Source organism: Alosa pseudoharengus, unplaced genomic scaffold, assembly GCF_046254945.1.
Source record: "Alosa pseudoharengus isolate Yale_2024_CS ecotype anadromous, Long Island Sound unplaced genomic scaffold, YU_APseudo_1.1 YU_APseudo_1.1_scf_16, whole genome shotgun sequence".
Taxonomy (NCBI): domain Eukaryota; kingdom Metazoa; phylum Chordata; class Actinopteri; order Clupeiformes; family Clupeidae; genus Alosa; species Alosa pseudoharengus.
The window spans coordinates 34,029,238-34,048,650 of record NW_027468630.1 but is presented as its reverse complement, the minus strand read 5'-3'; the positions used below and the strand labels follow the sequence as shown (position 1 = coordinate 34,048,650).

At 40.2% G+C, this 19,413-nt stretch overlaps 2 protein-coding genes across 3 annotated transcripts; both read left to right on the top strand.

Moving 5' to 3' along the window:
• Window positions 1-116: 116 nt before the first annotated feature.
• Window positions 117-5,872, top strand: LOC143125962 (malignant fibrous histiocytoma-amplified sequence 1). Of its 2 annotated transcripts, none has more exons than XM_076287833.1 (10): window positions 117-389; window positions 741-1,611; window positions 1,749-2,046; window positions 2,350-2,536; window positions 2,647-2,828; window positions 3,110-3,606; window positions 3,776-3,933; window positions 4,098-4,281; window positions 5,536-5,603; window positions 5,692-5,872. In XM_076287833.1, the coding sequence occupies exons 1-10, from the start codon at window positions 374-376 to the stop codon at window positions 5,730-5,732; spliced, it is 2,502 nt and encodes an 833-aa protein (XP_076143948.1). In that variant the 5' UTR covers window positions 117-373; the 3' UTR covers window positions 5,733-5,872. The 2 variants fall into 2 exon arrangements, with proteins under 2 accessions (XP_076143948.1, XP_076143947.1); XM_076287832.1 differs by having other exon boundaries at window positions 5,533-5,603; window positions 5,692-5,871.
• A 1,145-nt stretch (window positions 5,873-7,017) lies between these two features.
• ascl1b (achaete-scute family bHLH transcription factor 1b) lies at window positions 7,018-8,423 on the top strand. Its single transcript, XM_076287841.1, has 2 exons — window positions 7,018-7,771; window positions 7,883-8,423. Exon 1 carries the CDS (start codon window positions 7,157-7,159, stop codon window positions 7,769-7,771), a length of 615 nt encoding a protein of 204 aa, XP_076143956.1. The 5' UTR covers window positions 7,018-7,156; the 3' UTR covers window positions 7,883-8,423.
• The last annotated feature ends 10,990 nt before the right edge of the window (window positions 8,424-19,413 follow it).

The window sequence follows — 19,413 nt, the reverse complement described above, 5'->3', positions numbered from 1 at the left end:
ATTTAATTTCTTGAGAAGAAGAACAGTAAGGCTTGTACATAACAAAATAAATACATCAGTTGTTTGCTTTGTAAGTAAAGGAAGTTTTTTAGGAAATTAAATTCCCTTTTGGTCTCAGAAAAGGGACTAAAAACCAGCACGTAAATATTCATGAACCTTTCACAGTAGCCTAACCTTTTGAAGTGTTTGACATGTACAGTACAAGCATGACTATTCATAAGCAGATCTGTGCCATGGAAAGGGTTACTGTCCCATTAGCTGCTATATAGAACCATAGCCCCACCTCTAGACCGAAGCAGGAAGAAGTGAAACTAAATAAGCTCAATACGACTGATACAGGAAGTTACACAAACCGGCATTCAAGTTTGTCAAAATGCCTTCCACAAATGGTAAGTGCTGTCCGTACATATTCAGCATATGTGCATGCAGTGTCTTCATTAAGGCTTTACTGTAGATTTCAGTGTAAATGTCATACCGCAGCTGTGACTCTTAAAGCAGGTTGTATCTGAAAAGAGCTATATCAGTGGACAAATAGTTATCACACTGAGGAGGGTACATCCGATCAGTCATGCTTTCTTATGGTAAAACAGCAAAAAAAAAGCTTTGTAAAAAGATACCCCTCCAAAATTGCATTGGTTTGAGGGCATAATGTTGTTTAACACTGTCTGCCACATTTATAGTTGTTCTTTGATGAATATGATAATGTTTGAAGCATTAATAATTAGAAGTGCATTGCTTAGGTCACAACCAGCAGGGGAAAAAAGACAGAGACTTTGCTGGGAGGAAACTGAAGTCACTTCCCAAGTCAATTTTTGATAACTGCGAGATCATCACAAAGGTTGACCTACAGCGCAACAGGCTGAAACAGGTCAGTGGGATTTCTCAGCTTGTTAACCTTACAGAGCTGATTCTGTCCAGAAATGAATTGGCAGATTTTCCTGAGGAGATTGGAAAACTCCATCACTTAAAGACATTGTACATCAATCAAAACATCATCAAGTGCATATCTGAGAATGTTTTCCCAAGTCTACAAAAACTTGAATTTCTCAAGTTAAGCACAAACCGCTTAATGGAGCTCCCATCTGACATCAACCAGTGCCAAAGCCTCATTTACCTGAACGCATCAAACAACTACTTGAAGGATCTGCAAGCTCTGGTGGGTGTTCCAAAACTTCGGGATTTGTATGTGGAAAATAACAGGCTGACAGATCTCCCCGGGGAGTTGTTTGCGAATCTGACCATGTTCAAAGCCACTGGCAACCCACTGAGGAAGCCACCAGGGGACATCTGTATTGGTGGCTTAAAAGACATTCGCTCTTATTTCACAATGTTAAGGGATAGCTCATCCCCAGTGACGGTCAAGACCATCAAGACAATGTTCCTTGGATCATCAATGGCAGGAAAGTCCACACTCTGTCGCAGTTTTCAGAGTTCCCGTCCAGTGGTAGTAGACGTAGCTGACAGGACTGTGGGCATTGAAATTATTGAGGTAGAAAAAGGAGGTGTCCGTTTCCTCTGCTGGGATTTTGCTGGACAAGAAGAGTACTACATAACCCACCATGTCTTCATAACCCCCCAGGCATTTGTCATCCTCGCAATTGATTTGTCAAGGTATATAGCTTTTGTTTTTCATTTTCATTAATAACGCTTGTGAAGAATAAGGCTTGTTCTTCATTTAATAAAGGCTTGTTCTTCAAATAAATAAATAAGCAAAATAGTAAATAATGAAATAATCTTGCCTATTTCAGCTATGACCCCTCAGACCCCCAGTCTTTCGAGGAGCATGTGAGCTTTTGGATCAGCAATATCCAGCTGCGGGTCCCTGACTCTGTGGTTTTGCCAGTGGGAACTCATGTTGACCAGTGTCTAGATAAAATGGACATTGACCGTAAGAAAAAGCATATCGACAGCAAGCTGCAGAGCATGCTAACTGATAGGACAGAAATTTTACAGCAGCTGAAAAAGAAGCTCCAGGAATCAGACGACCCCTCGCTTTACTCAGATCAGATGAATGACCTTAGTAGGCTCACACACTACAAGCTGAAGGTAACATGTTTTTTCCTTCAGGCGCTTCATCATTCTCCATACTAGAACTGCAAGAATTAATTGATTTATCAATTAGTTGTCAACTATCAAATTATAGTAATCGGTTAAACGGGCTCGCAGCTTCAATGTTCTGCTTTACTTATTCCGCTCTGACAATGAACTAAATGTCCTTGGTGTGACCATTTCTGACATTTTATCTATCAAACAACTTGACGAATAATCAAGAAAATAAACGGATTAATCAACTGTATAAGTAATGGCTAGTTGTTCTACATCATACTTAAAATTGTGCATGTTGTGTAGGTACTTGACCTTCTACTTGTTGACTGCACCAAACCTGGATATATTCAGATGTTCCAAGATCACACTCTGAAGGAAGTCACAAATAAGGACAACTTTCCAAGCATTGAGAGGACACTACCAGGGATCTATCAAGAAGTAGAGAAAGAGATTCAAGATCTCCTCATAGAAGATGATATACCTCAGCATGGTTTGTTTATTTGTGTTCTGTTTGGTTTGACACAAATGGATTATAGAAGAAGCATGTCTCTCTTCGGAAATGCATTTTTAAAAATGTAGACCCTGACATTTTGTTTGCAGGAAGAGTGACTCTTTCTGACCTGCTAGATATATATATCAGCCAAAAGGAACTGGATCCAGAAAACATCAAGTGCATTCTACGTTACTTCCACCGGATCGGGGTAATTGTTTGGTATGAGGAGATTGAGTCTCTGAAGAATGACGTGTTTCTGAAGCCATCTATCTTAATTACATTATTTAAGGTAAGTGCAGAAATGTGTGGGGAAACTCTAACCGTCTTTCAAAGAGAAACTCATAATTACAGTTTATTATGACAACTGATTTTGTCTGATCTGTTATATCATGAACATGTAGACACAGAAATGGGCATGTAGACATAGCAATAATGATCACTAGCAGTATGATAACTGTAATATGTGGTTTAAAAAAAAACATTATCACCTATATTCTTAACTAGTCTTAAGGTCTTGTAAACATTTTTGTACTGGATTTTGTCAACCAAATACCATTTATTTGACCACAGGCCATCATAAGACATGACTTGGAAAAGCAAATAAAAGACATCACAATGCGACAGCTGAAAAGCATGAAGGTCCTGAACAAGCACAGGGAGACCTGGTTGAGTGATTATAAGGAGAAAGCCACCCTACACAATGTAGCCATATCAATCCTGGTGCAGAAAGAGCTTGAAATGTTGCATCTTGATGATGCAGACCTTGTTCAAGAAATTGTAGGCAATGGCAATAAACCAGGGAGCCTACTTTGCCTCCTTCAGCACTTTGAAGTGTGTCTACCAACTAAAATAACAAGCCCACTCAATCCCCAAGCCCCAGAGTTCCACCCCAACAAAACATGGGTCGCCTCTAACCCCAACGTGTACGATCCTGACAGTGCCTGCATGTTTCCCAGCTATCTACAGAACAATGATAGAGTTTTTCAAATGTGGGGGGAGGATAAGATGAGTGACCTCACTGTTCACATATACTTCATCCCAGAGATTCCTTATGGATTTTTCCACAGGTGAGGTCGCCCAACAAATAGCCAAATACCCAACATGTATATTACTGTGGCTGTAATTCCCAGGGATTATACATGCCCATAATAGTCCAGCTAATGAACTGAACACATATTCTTGTCTGCCAGCAGTTCCTATGTTTGAGTGTGACCTAACAGCCTCATGTTTTTGCAGACTCGTCATCAAGACCTGTCCACTGTATTCCACTCACTGGGTGGGGAGAGACCAATGCTGTTTTAGCTCTGGCAAAACTCTGACCCTAATTCAAGTTAAAAATGTGGAGGGGGACCAATACATTAACATCCGCTGCAAAGAACAGACAGACAAAAATGGTAGAATATGTCATTTCATTCATCATTGCCTGTAACAGATAATACAGCACAGAAATGAATGCCAAGCTCCACTCACTTTGCCTAGTTGACTTTCTATATTGGAGCGCATACAATTCATGTTACTCTAAATGTACATTAAGTTAATTTACAAGTGTACTTCGCAGAAATAAAGAAGTCTTGGCAAATGGTCCGGGAGATCATGCTTAAGATGGATCAGCTGGCCCAGGAGTGGCCTGGCCTAATCCAATATGTCCACAGTCCCTGTAAGGAGTATGGCTGTTCTGCATACTTTCAGTGGCGAGATTGGACAGACTGGGTGAAGTCCCCTGGATCTGGCAAGAGTGACAGGTATGACCTCTAACACTGATCAAATCAGAGCAGGTTACTTTTTAACAACATAACGGTTTACATTTAACATTTAACAATTCACCATTATCTATTTATTCTGTTTTCTTCACTAATTCAGCTTTCAGGACTTCTATTTGTTTTTTAGAAACATTGATTTACAAGCTTTAGTTCACAGAATTGGTCTCAGCCAACATTAAGAAATCTCACAAATGTGACTACTCATCTGAAAGCCAGTTTATAACACAGATTATTACAAAATTGTATTGGAGGTATGCCTAGATTATGCATGTTTTTATGTAGGGATAAGGTGTCGTATGAAAATAAACTTTCATATAGTTGGAAGGACTGTATGCCATTTTGCATAATTTATAGCTAAAGGTAACTGGTAGTGTTACACAAGATTTTTATGCCTATAACACTTGTATCAGTCTACCTCTTTTGACTGTCTGTGTTGTTTTGCCCATCTTAATCTTTTCTTTTTTATTGGCCAGTCTGAGAAATGATTTTTTTCTTTACAACTAGAATGCCAGCATCCTGAAGTCACCTCTACTGTTGACACTGGTGTTTTGCAGATACTATTTGAGGACCTCTATTTCTCAAACTAGACAGTCTAATGTATTTGTCTCTTGCTCAGTTGTGCACTGGGGCCTTCTCATCTTTTTTTCTTTTCTAGTTAAACCCGGTTTATGCTCTTCTGTGAGGGGAGTAGCACAAAGTGTAGTGAGATCTTCAGGTTCTTAAAAGTCACACATAACAGCCTGTATTTCTCAGAACAAGAATAGATTGACACATACTTTGTTTCGGGCCATTCTATGCCTCTAATAGAACCCACAATAGCTGATACTCCAGATACCAAACTCATCTGAAAGTATGTTATTTGTATTGCTCCTTTAATCAGAGCAGCAGTTTTCAGCTGTGCAAACATATTTGCAAAAGGCTTTTCTAATGATCAGTTAGCCTTTTAAATAGATAAACCTGGATTATCAGACGGAATGTGTCATTAGGTCATAGGATGAATCGGAGCAAAGGGGGGATTCTTAGATGTTGAATGTCAGTCATTTCCTCATAGTCATTTACAACATTAGTGATGTCTATACTGTATTTTTGATTAGGTGTTATTTTAGTGGCCAAAAAATAGCTTTTTCTTAGAAAACAAGGAAATATCTACAGTATGTGACTCCAAACTTTTAAATGGTGGTGTTTTGAGGAAAAACAACAGTGTTGTCTGATGCAATTATCTGTTCTTTTTAGCAGCACAAAAGAGGAAAAAGTTACTTGCCGCAATGGACATACACGACGGATTGAGCTGATTTATCCCAAAGGTACAGTACTGTAGATTACTTTAATCAATATCGGAAGTCAATAAGATTGTATATCACTATTTAATGTCATCCATGTGTACAATTGTAGGACTGTTCAACTCTGATACTACGGAAAACCAGGCTGCTTGAGCATTATCTACATGATCTGTTTAGGTAAAATCTGAAATGAATACTGACAACCACAATGAACATAAAGTCCATCTGTCACATGCACTGTGTCTAAAATGTTTGATGTGCCTGTAATTTTTTACTTCTGTAAAGTACACTATGTTGAATGTATCACTAAAAATCAAAGAAGATATACTGTAGAATGTCATTATTGTCCGTTACATTATTGAATATTGTCTAATTGGAAAAAAAAAAACATGTTTTGTTGTGAATTATTTCTATGTTACCACTGGGGGGTGCTATGCACTCTTGTCTACTGTAAATTTAAAGTTGTTCTAGGATGGAGGAGGAGGTTTGGGTATCAGGTAAAGTCTTCTGTTCTAGCACTCAATTCCTCTGTAATTGCACTCAAGATGTGTATTGCCTTATCAACACCTTACACAGACTGTTTGCAAGTTCTGTACATAGCCTACCTTTAAACCTGTTTCTGTTTGATAGATAGATAGATAGATAGATAGATAGATAGATACTTTAATAACCCCAAAGGGAATTTCAAACTTTGACAAAATTGAGAAAGGAACGACTCTTTCAGTTTCAAAACATGTGCCATGGCCCGAACAAGGTTTTGTCCAGACTGAACAGTCTTGCTGGCAGTTGGCCAGGCTTCTGAGGAATCTAGTCCAGCCAAATGCTTATGCCAAATGCTGTTTCACTTTTTATTAGCCTATGATTAACTTACTGAGCATAGGCTACATATACCGGTAGGCCTGTGAGTGACACTCCATAACAGCTACTTTGCCCCCTTGATGACAGACCCATGTCGTAATAGGCTACACAAAGCTAGAAGACTGCAACGTCTTAAATGGTAACAGTAAATGGGAGTGTCGCGCTATACAAACGAAGTCTGGCGAAATTTTACAGAAAAAAGTTTGGACTTCTAATTAAACGACTTGATCAACTACATATCTGGCCTGTGTCCCTCTGTGTTCGGTATACCATTGTGTTCGCCGCTGTAGGCTGTTTGAAGCGGCCAATGGTTTTGGAAATGGGAACCTCGGAATGTAAATTAGCACAGCTCGTGCCCGCTGTGGTTGAAAGAGCCGAATTGTTTATTGAGATCCCAGAGCCACGCGCCTGGCTCGCGAAGCTGGTGTTCAGTTGAATCACACAGCGGGGCGGGATCTCCCCCCTTGGGGAACGTGCAACACCAAAAGGGGTGGGGTGTCAGGCGCGTGTAGAAAAAAGGGACTGCGCACGACAGCCCGTTTGAAATTTTACGTGGATCAGATAGCCTACTTGCCAGTCTAGAAAACAAATTCCCGCAGACACACGACCCACGCGAAAGACACGAGAGCTGTCTCTTGACATAGGTCTACCATTCATCTGACTTTGATTGGGAGTTGGTGAACCTGCTCTTTTCAACTTTTTCGTTTAACTGCTTTTTAATGTTCTTACCTGACATGGAGAGTACCATCATCGCCACCACCAAGCAAACAACCACCTACCGATTTACTTTGTCGGATAAAAGAGCATTTGCTCCCTTGACAAATACGGCAAAAGACTTCAGGCCAACTCTTCATGAATCAAAAGAGTGCAAGTCCATAGTGCTGAAAAGACAGCGCTCAAGCAGCCCAGAACTCCTGAGGTGCAAGCGGAGGCTCGCTTTGAACGGTTTTGGTTACACAATTCCTCAGCAGCAGCCAGTTGCAGTTGCCAGGCGCAATGAGCGTGAGAGAAACCGGGTAAAGCAAGTCAATATGGGATTCCAGACTTTACGGCAGCATGTTCCCAACGGAGCAGCAAACAAGAAGATGAGCAAAGTGGAGACCTTGCGATCAGCAGTGGAATACATCCGTGCACTTCAGCACCTTTTGGATGAGCACGATGCTGTTTCTGCAGCCTTCCAGTGTGGGTTGCAGTCGCCTCCGTTGTCCAATGCCTACTCAGCGGATCCGGAGTCACCTCATTCAGCATACTCATCCGATGACGGGACTAATGATCATCTAAGTTCAGAGGAGCAGGAACTGCTTGATTTCACCACTTGGTTTGATAGATACTAGGTAGGTCTATCCTTCATTCTTCTGTATACATAGGGTGAGCTATTCAGTTATTAGGCTACTTCACCTATAGCCTACCCTTTGCAGAAAATAATCAACTTTTCTTTCTTGCAGACGAAGACACCCAAGATTCTGTCGAAGACCGACTGAGTTTAGCCACCTTTGTTTAACTAGACTGAAGATGCAACAGTTTCATAAGGACACGACATACAAGATGAACAACCAAAAATAGTCCAACTGATTGGGACGCGCAACAAACATAGCGGAATGTTTTGCAGTTTTTTTCTTCCAAAGTGGAAACAGGAACTGAACATTACTAGGCCTATCCTATTTGTTCTGTGTGCGAGGTAAAGGTACTGACTGAAATTGAACTGGAAGTTGAGTTGTTAGAACTTCTGTTTTATCTCAAGTAGATACCAATAGCGTGTCATCGATTAACGTTCCTCTTTTGGATGAGAATTTACCATTAAGCCTTAGTCCAGTGTGGATGAGAATATTTTTAAGTGAGCATGTCATGTGATAGCCATTTCTAACCCTCAGATGTCAATGTCATCACCATCATTGTAAATATGTTATTTTCATATTATGTGTATATGCAATGTTTATATAGAGAAATGTTATTTTACATACAATAAAGAATATTTAATTTATTACATTTCATGAAGTTCTTGCATTCTGTCATCTCAGATGTCAACTATGTAGACCGCATTACAACTAGTCAATAGAGGATAGCCTATAGACTAATCCTACAAAAAAGTAGTGTGTGATGGTGTTTCTATGGATACATTTTTTATTTCATTAACTAATAAACTGGTCAGATGCAAATGCAAAGTGCCCAAATATACCAATTTAACGGCAAAATAAGGCCTAGGGCATAACTATTACATTAGTTTAAAAATACATGTTTTAACTTGTAAATTAACTTTCTAAAAACGTTTGCCTTTCAGTAAACACTTGAGCAACAGTAGTAAAAAAAAGTTAGTACTTTACTTGGTTAGTCTGCCCAAAGTGACTTAACAGTTCATCAGATTCAAGTTTTGTATGTAAAACTGTTGTTGAACAGTTACTGATCATCGCCCTAACCAAATCCTCCCCCTAACCCTAACCTCAACCATAAATTGTAGGTAACAGAGTGTCAACAGATAATTGGATCAGTATGTAGTCTGTGGGCAACTATCCAAGTAAAGTGACCAAAAAGTTAAGTAATAATGAAAGGAAACGATCAGTTGAGAGCATCCTACATCCTACCTGTGTAAACAAAATGTATAAGTTAACACTTAACAGTACCAACTTACGCTGATGCAAAATTGACTCTAGGAATCACAACTCTTGTCTTTGCAGTTGGTCCTGCATAGTCCTTTCAATGATTTAAAACAGCTGCAGGACTGCTTGTGTATAAAAAGATGCGTCTATGGCAAATTTGATCAACATATCTTGCCAGACCATCTTGATATTGGACCAATATATTGTCATGATCTTCCAAAAAAGTTATACATGCAGTTCTGTTGATGTCTGTATGCTACTGAGACCTTGAATAGCCCCTTGGGGATCAATAAAGTATCTATCTATCTATCTATCTATCTGTCTGTCTGTCTGTCTGTCTGTCTGTCTGTCTGTCTGTCTATCTATCTATCTATCTATCTAGTTCTTTTCATTACAGCCTATATTTAGTATTTAGTAGTACTGACTGCTGAAGATATTATTCATAAAGCTATTGCATGAATGCAACAGTTGTGTCATGGCAGCAGCCTATAGATAAACAGTGTTATAATGTCTATAATGTCAGTGATGGAAATGTAATTGTTATTAGTGACTTAATATCATCCAATTAGATGTAGCCCATTATCTAAGCATTGATGATGAAGGATGATCTCCTGTAAGTTAGAAAAAAAAATGTCTAGACCCTACTTCCAAGGTGACACTTCAGCTCCTTGTTCAGTGGGCTCTAAACTCTGAGGCCCCAGTGTGCTTGCTTTAGTTCGGTGGGGTACAATCATTTGCATGGGCTATTGTGCCTCAGAAATCTGTGTGCAGCGCTGGGCCCTTTGCCATTTACTTCCATTCGGGCTGGTTGTGGCCGAACGTGAATGGTCTCTGCTCCAAAGTATTACAAAGGCGCTTTTGTGCACTGGCCACACCATATTCATCATGTAATGCCTTTAAGACAAATCTGATTGGACGTCTCTGGCACTTTGATGTCGCTCCAAAGTGTGAGTGGCCCGGTGATGGCTAACTTCAGTCTTTATTGCCTATTCTTACTATTGAAATAGGGGGTGCCCATTCTCTGAAAGACTAAATTCATAATAAATTCTCCTGTTGTACAAAAACAAGCTAGATGATTGACACTGCTTTACAGCGGGTCTCACAAAGCCCTGATTTGTGCAGAATAATAAATGAATAGGCTGAGTGTGGACTTCATTCAGACAAGTTTAATCTCCCTCCCTCTTCCCTATGGCTCCCGCTCCCCTTTCTTTCACCTTCTATACGACTCCATCTTTATCTGGAATGGTTGTGATTTACAGGAGAATTCTTCTCTATTAGAATCACTAATTGGGATGTGTTAATCTGAGAGGTGATGATGTTTTTATGTGTGATACTGAGCTATAGTTCACAATACAATACTGGCTGTTTGTTAATTAATTAGACCAAAGATGCTGCTAGACAGTGAAGAGTCTGTAAACCGGCTATCCAAGAAAACAGGACAGAATAATTCATAATTTTCACATATTAGATTTGTTCAGTAAACCGGTTGCATCATTGGTATGGATATATCAATATTTGGGGTACTTTTTAAGAGAAAGAATTTAAAGAATTTTATCTTAGAGATTTTCTGTGTAACAGTCACAAGGGCTACATAAACATACAAACACAAAGAAAGACAAGACAAATAGAAGCCAAAACATTAACTGCCAGCTCATATACGTAAAAGATACCAGTATGTGTAATCCAGTCCATTTGGGGTACTTTTTCCTGAAGTCCTAGTCTTTGCCATGTGTGTGCCACTTTTGCATTCTTTTTGTGTGAGGAAATGCAGGACGTAAGGGTCATACTAAGGTATGTAATTAGGTCGCAAAATCTTCCTTGTTTTGTTGACAGAAATAGTTCTTGATTTCTTTTGCGTATGATTTTGTGGACAGCAGCCATTAAATATTTTCTCCCAGATGATGTTGCACATTTAAGTTTAAGACTGTATACGACTGCATGGCAAAATACCATGCTGCAGGAAGCAGCAATTCAAAGACAGTGCCAGAGAGAATTGAATGCAGTCAAACCAAATGCATGCATATGAAAAGGTACCCTTTGGAAACTCTTGTTTAACCAGGTTCCAACACTTTCATCAAAAACAAAGCAGTGCTGTGACGTTTGCTTTTGCCATTTTATTTCATTAGCCTCTGACCTCTTAAGTTAATTATTTTGATAAAGGAAAAGGAGCCTGGTCTGCATTTGATGATCCTGAGTGACAAGTCAGTCAGAAATGGTCACACAATTGTTAACACAGCCATTCAAGTCTTACAGAGAAATAAAGGAGAGTGACTGAAAGAGAAGGATTGAAAGTAGCATTTACTAGCCTTGCCAATCTTGCTGTCTTGTAGGCTATGCATTGTAGTCTACTATGATAGCTAGGTTTATCCCGGATACTCATGTACTGCTACAGGATGGCGTAGAAAGCTGTAGCCCTTAGGGATTTGGTAGTGGTCCAGATACCTCCTTTAATATCCATGAAGGGCTGTTGTTTTGACCACAAACACTGAGCTCTGTTATTTTATTGTCATTCCAACACCATTTTAGACTTATTTTTCTCTGTGTTGCAGGCACCCAACTTTTCCATTCATGTAGTCACTCTTTATCTGGGAGAAATTACATGTCCCATGAATACCTATGCAGCAGATTTAGCTCATTTCATTTCCCTTTTATATTGTAAATATAGGGTGAGGATTCAAAATTCAAGTGGTTGGCCACTGAAGTTTGTGGATTTAAAGATGTCTAATCCTATGCGATTTCAAATTTAGTTTTTTTAGACAAATTAGCGCTAAATTGTTGCTCACTACACAAATTGACTAAAAGGGGAATTTCTACATTGTGTTTTTTATGCTGTCTCTTCATCTGTTTAATCTTACAGGGAAATCTTTGAAACATGCTCCAACTTTTCATTTAAGTTATCACATGTTTTCAGTCAACATGGCCTGTCATGGTCTGTGATAACTGCTGTTCACATAATACTATTTCTATTCAGAAAATACTTTTAATTATATTCAGTTGCTCTCAGTGACATAAATAAATCTCACCTGACTTGATTTATATTTAGGTATAATATCCTAAATAAAGAAATTACTTATTTCAATATGCCATGAATAAAATATTTGCTTTAGTTATTTGTTCAACACTCAATTTTTCCACAAATTGTATCATTCAATTAATTTGTCCTGAATCAGACTCTAGAATAAAAAATCCTGCTCTCCTCAGCTATTTCTACAGTTTCCTTTCTCTCTTTGAATGTAAATGCTTCTTTCATTCTCACTCTGTGCTCAGTCTGGTGTTTGTTGAGAGCCTGGAGTTCTTAGAGGGTGGTAGGAATGTATGTGCCCCTGCTGGTGGGGACAGACAAGGCCAAGGGGGACCCCATACCCCCCCCCCCCAGCCCCTCTTTTTGGGGGACAAACCCACCATGAAGTGTTTGTCAGCATGTTTTACACAGGGCTCCCTGCCTTTTATTTGAGCTGCTCCTCACATCCCAGGAGGAAGAGGGGAGGAAAGGCCACAGAGAAGCAGTGGGCTGCCACATAGGTCCAGAATGCTGCCGTCCTTTCAAGCACATTTGAATACGGTATTCTCAAATCTGATCTTCTGGTTCACAGTGGTTCTGTGTTGTGAGTGAAGAAGTTGAGCAGTGTTTCCATCTCCATCTCAGGAATGCATGTTGAGACTTATGCCCCTGGGTTTGTTTACACTTGTGACAAAAAGTAAACCGTCTTTTTAACTGCCCCTTGAACACGTTATGGTTTACACTATGAAATGAGGCATACCCAACGGTGGTCAAAGAAACAGTTTAAGAAACAAAACTGCTTCTTTGAAATTCCTTGTTAAAGTTTATGATTCAGATTATGACCTAAAATGCCCCTGCTGACACACCGTGTCTGTCCTTATATATTGTGCTTATGAGCACATGTTATGCACTGCATATTGTTTCAGTGCAGTGCTTTTTATATGTTACTTGAATAAGTAACAGAGGAAGCTAATTGTTTTCCACAAGAGAAGTGGAGTATATCCTGATTGCCTGTGTAATTGTAAAAGTGGTGCTTAGAGATAGACCATTGTGCAGCATTGTGCATTTTTAGATCCAGTCAAACAAACCTTTGGTTTCATTGCTGGATCAGAGACGTTTATTTGCTGTTTCTGTAATTTTCCTGTCACGTCACAGCCCAAATTGTCATAGGATCCTGTTTATTTATTTCAGTTACTTCACCCTATGCTGGCTCCTCTAGGTGCTCCAACAAGCCCCAACAAGCAGCGTTATAACATAACACGTAGGTGTTTAACCGTCAACAGGAATATTATATCTGATTTCCCCTAAATGTTCTCTTTTTAGGGGAACTCAAAATAGTTCAGTTGACTTTGCCCCCCATTTAAACGTTTGAAATTCAGTATGTAGCAGACCAAGGTGCTTTAAACAAGTTTCTAATTAGAAATTAGGGTTTAAGAATTGTTCATCTAATTTTGTGTATCTCTGTAAACCATGTCTGTAGCAAGGATTCTACACTTCATTCTATTCTCTAAATACCTGAAAGGACTTGACCATGTTGCCCCTGGGAAGCTTGTCTCATGATAGAATAGATAAGTATAAGTATATATACTTTTTTGATCCCGTGAGGGTCTCTGCATTTAACCCAATCGGTGAATTAGTGAAACACAAACAGCACACACACACACAGTGAGGTGAAGCACACACTAATCCCGGCGCAGTGAGCTGCCTGCTACAACGGCGGCGCTCGGGGAGCAGTGAGGGGTTAGGTGCCTTGCTCAAGGGCACTAAAGCCGCGGCCCACTGGTCGGGACTCGAACCGGCAACCCTCCGGTTACAAGTCCAGTGTGCTAACCAGTGGGCCACGGCTGCCCACGGCAGATATTTGAAGAGAAGTAACTACAGTATGTCTTTATCATATGAGTTGGACAGTAATGGTGGTCACTCACAGCAGAGGGTATAAAAGACACAGATTTCCATTTTTCCTGCCCTAAAGCTGATAGTAGAGGTGTTGATGGAGTTGAGAATGCTCTTTATTTTGGCTCACAGAACTTGGTAGATGGCCACCTATGAGTGGAGTTTTATTCATCTGGAGTTGTAGAGGCATGATACACACACACACACATACACACACACACACACACCAGTTGCAGTATAGGTGGAGAGCTTGAGAGTAGGGTAGGGGCCAGACCTGTGCGCATGCCTCCTCATATGCATGCATGGCCAACACACTCCTCCACTCACCGCTTCTCTTCTTTAGGCCGCAATTCTGGTTGTCCCCTGTTGCAGGGCTGCTTTGGGTCCTCCCCTGTGGCAGGGCTGCTTTGGGTCCTCCCCTGTGGCAGGGCTGCTTTCTTGCTGCTGCTCCTGCTCCATTCATGGTCTAATCGCTCACACAAAGGAATCAGCTTGGGCCCCTCACGCCCTTTGACAGTGCAGGGAAATCACATCCTGTCAAAAGGAGACCTGAGAAGGAATCTCTGCATGATAATATTTCGGAGCTAAAGAACCATCTGTCAGTTGTTGCACTGCAAGCCTGCGCACAACGAGGTCCAGCAGTATAGGAATGAAAGTGAAAGGTTTCCCAATCTAATTTTTTGTTAGAAATTAGGATGGTGTTTCAAAGAATGTAATTCTCCAACGGTTTAGTTCATCTGGGCTGAAAGGAGTGATGGAGTGAAGTTCTGTGAGTGCACTGGTATGTAGACATAGTGTTCACTTATAAAAATTATACACAAACATCAAGTTCATGCTTCAAGAACATGCTCACTCATTCTCTGTAGATCAAACATGTCCTACCAAACTCTTTCATACATTCCATCTTTTTTCATCCACTGTGGCCCAGACACCATGCAGTCTGGAAGCTGTCCACACACCCTCCGATCTTCAGGCCTGGCAGAGTCCCTGAGTAATGACCATTGTGTGTCCCCATTGATCCCTGACTGGCCATATTGTGCCTCTGTAGGATATCAAAAGGACAAAGGCAGCGTGCTGCATTGTCCCGCACTCCAAATGAAGAAGTCCGTCCTACTCCAGGGACCAGGGCCCAGAGAAGTCAGCAGTGGGGGGCCAGCGGGAGCAGGACTGGCTGGGGGAAGGGAACGGTTAATTATTAATGCACTCTTTCAGCTCCCATCTCAGTTATTACAAAGGACATAAAGCTTGATGATGGATGTACAGATGTTGCTACAACTTGTGTCAACAAAGCTAAACAGCACACAGACAGTCAGCTAAAATTGGGTGACCACCAAATGAAACAAACAAGTGTGTTCCCCTTTTGTGTCAAATTTTTACATTATAATTAGTCAATTATAGGCAGAAAGACAAAATTGTTCAAAAAGTGTTCAGCTATCACACCTTTAACAGTGAAAGTCTTGCTACATTTTGTACTTTCACATTTAGGTTCATAGCATTTAGTACAGCCAGTATTAATCTGAAAGTCCCCATGTTTGTATGGCCGAAAGTCTTGAGAGTGGTGCTCCAGTTGTTCTGATTGTAATACCACTGGATAAAGTCTTTAGGACTTTTACTACCAGCAGTGTTATATTATGCACCAGTTAACAACACCCCATTAAGCCAAATACTTTACAAGCACTTAAGACAGCATGCAAACCTGTTTGCCATCTGCTGTTAAATTACAGTGCACACTGAATATTTTACAACACACCACCAGTGGTGCCAAACCAAATATACAGACCATAAACAACCACAAGGTTTGCCATAAATATGTCAAGATATGTCTGCAGGGTAAAGCTGTTGTTTTTTGTACTGTGCCACGTTCTACTGTGGCACATACAACCAAAATGCCCATTGATGAACAGGATCAGTTTTATCTGACCCACCAGTTTATACCAGTCTAGCATGTATTGGGGACACAGTACTCCAGGAGCTCTTTCCTTCAACCCTGAAGAGAGTCCTTGGCCCACCCCCCTCTCTCTGTCTCTCTCTCTGTCTCTCTGTCTCTGTCTCTCTCTCTCTCTCTCTCTCTCTCTCTCTCTCTCTCTCTCTCTCTCTCTCTCTCTCTCTAATGAACCTGCTCTTGTCACAAGCCTAATCCCTCTATTCAGCTAGAGGGTCACTTAGTGCAGATGCACCTTGAGTCCTTTCCAAAGTTTAATTAAACATTCCCCCACTGCAGCGCCGGCGGCCCATTCTGGTACCTCGGCACAATTAAAGCAAGTCGCGCATTCAGCCCATTGTGATCCCTAATGGCTTCCTTGTTTACTTTAAATCCAAGGCCCTGCTTATTGTGGCGGTGCTGTGGAGAGAGTGGTAGGGTGCCTCACTGTCGGACATTGTGGATGCACATAATGAGGCTTGCAGGCAGTAGCACCTTAGAACAAAGCATGCATCAGAGCTCATAACCTAATCTCTGATCCACAGGAACACACTTGTGGTCATCTGCAGGAGATCTTACTTATCCTCAGTAGAGTCGAACCCATTGGGGCCGCACAAAAACTCATGGGAATAAAGTCCATGGTGGTGAGAGAATCTTAATCATGAATATGGTATAGTGAGTTGGACAAATTTAAAAAAAATTTAGTGGCTTTCAAAATTTACTTTGGGGCTTTGGAAGCTGCTGAAAAACAGATCAAGTTAGCACTCCTAAGATGGAGCCTCGTGGAAAATCTCCCTTGTAGAAATGTCATACACAGTGGGCTATATGTAAGGTCTTTAAGATAATTCTGCCCAACAAGACACTTGTTTGCAGCTGATGAAATGGTTCAAGTTAAATCACTTTGCCACTGAAGACTTACAGCAGTTTTCATGTAAACTGATCTCACAGACACATTTCAGTCATCTTAGCAAATTGCATTGCAATATTTGACCAATCTGCATGGGAAAGCTTTCACCTTGAGGTCCACAACTACCCAAAAGCAACAATAACTGCCTTGACGCCAATAAATTCAAAACTCACTAATCCCTGTATTATCAGCTAAATGCTGGACCAATCGCTGAATCCCAAAGACGCGAAAAGAAACATAAAATGCAGCTGGAAAATACTATCTCCATCTTGCAAAATAATGGTAATCAGGTCTCCCTCCATTGATACTTTGTCTTATCTCTGTCTACCAGCAGTGCTGTGCACAAAAAGACATGGCCACTGTCCTTGTGACCCAGAGGCTGCTGGTGCCATTTGATGGTGTTTTCTGCGGGTCACTAGATTTCCCCGTATGGTTGGCCTCACCATTATTCCCCCTAACTAGATTCGGCGTGTTTGTTTTTTGAGGAACGCTTTGCAATTGTAATAGTGAATTACCCGAGCTTGGTTGCTGCGGTCCTGGGTCTCAGTGCATGGATCTTAGTTCCATATGGGCAAGCTTGACAATCAAATTACTTTTGCCTTGGTCCCATTCTCCTCTTAGAGAAATGAAAGCAGTGCCTGTGACTCTCTCTCCTAGGAGGTCAGGGAGGCCAGCAGCAGAGGCAAATTCCATAGGTGCTAATTAGTAAATGAGATAACTGGATCATCTTTCGCTCATCTATCAAAAGTTGCCAAGGGTGAAAGTTAAAGCAGTGAGCAAAGGCTGCTCTCTTATTGGTTCATAGAAAAGTCTACACAAAAGTTTCAAAGAAAAAAGGTAATCCAATAACTCCTTTCATGAGCTCCTCTGAAAAAAACCCTCACAATTTCTTTTTTTAAGGAAATGTTAGTCTTAGAATACTTATACTTATATAGATATGGTAAAGATGGCATAACATTCTATATATTTTGTGAAGGTTTTACAGAAAGTCATTTAAAATTAAGAAATGCTGAAAGCCATTGCTTTTGTGGAAATGTGACTTTTGTTGGCCTTCAAAATCAGAAAGATCAAAATGTGAAAGGTGAATGACTGTGAACCATGGGTGGCCAATTAGATGTGAGGGGTTGGGGTTGGAGTGGGGTCGGGCATGGATTTGGGGGTTCTAAGGTTCCTCTATTTGATTTACTAGCCCCATGGCCCTGCTGGTTCTGTCCAGTTTTTCAGTTATTATTGTTATGGGTCATTCCGTGTCAAATCAGATGAGGTTGTTGCTGCACTGTCTCAGATTTTGTTCAAACCTTGTCTATATCATCAATGGGTCCTAAAACCAAGGTCTGAGAAATATTTCTGTGCAAATCTTCTGTCTTCATATCTTTTTCAGACCTTGAAATTCTTCTATTTTTACAGCTTGAAAAACACATCCCAGTCTAAAGTCTGTACTAAATGTCTCTTGACTTTCGAAAAGACACTAGATTTCAGAAAAATGTGCATTAAGTGTGATATTGAGGGTATTAAAAACATTTTTTTTCCATTTGGTATCAGTCACTATTTTCTCTTCAAATACATATTTTTTAACCATTGACCTAAAATAGGCCTTTTGGGGATGCCCTTTCATGTTCCATCATTCATTCATTGGTGGCTATAAGTTCTCAGAGGTCATTTGAATATCTTTATACATCTTCTTATCCAAGGAATATTGGTGTCCTGTCCTGGTAGTGGCTTGGGCTGGCACAGCACACATGAATGGCAGGCACCCAGCAAATGTCCTCAGATTTTGGCCATTTGAATGAGGCTGCTGGTCGAATTAATTTCTAGTACATGATTCGATATATTTGGCATCCTTTTCATTTTCAAGGTATTAGGCATTTCTTATTCTTTTTGTAATATGAGAAATAAAATATAGCCATTCCTTTCAATTCAATTCAAGTATCTATCAGAATCAATGCCTTGTGAAAGGAGTAAAATGCTATGCTGTGTTTTACATGAGGGGGCGCTAAAATCTGTTTATTGTAAATGCTTATTTTGGTGTTCCCAAAACACCCGTAATTACATGCATTTATTCTGTGAATGGGACTTGGTACAATATTGGTAGTTTACACACTAAATGTCCATATACTTAGCTACAGTATTTCCACACAGATTTTCATGGTCCTACTAGCTACCCCACATACCATTTCAGTTGCATGAAAATTACACAAAATACAAACACGCCTGGTTTTATCCTCATTATTGTCATGGCCATTTGTTTTGGAGACTTCACATTTTGGAACAACATTAACAAAGGATTATATTTCTAGAGAAAATACTGATTGATGGCAGGTCCCAATAAAAGAGTTTTGAGACTCTCAATATCACTTTTTTGCATGTTTTTTTCTGAAACTAGGGACTTATATAAAACCAATATCACTGTGGTATAAACTTTTAATGGTTGAATCGTACTGAGAACATGTTTGTCTTCCATTCTATAAAGTTTCATGAAGCTAGGGATAATGCTTTTTAAGATATGAATATCCAAACATGGCCTCCGAGATAAGGCCTTTTAGAGAGTGGAAACAATCAAGGGCAAAAATACTATGAAAACAATAGAATTGAACAAAAATATTTTACAGATTTTAGTGATGGAACCTGAACATTGTGTAGACAAACTTTGAGGAAAATCG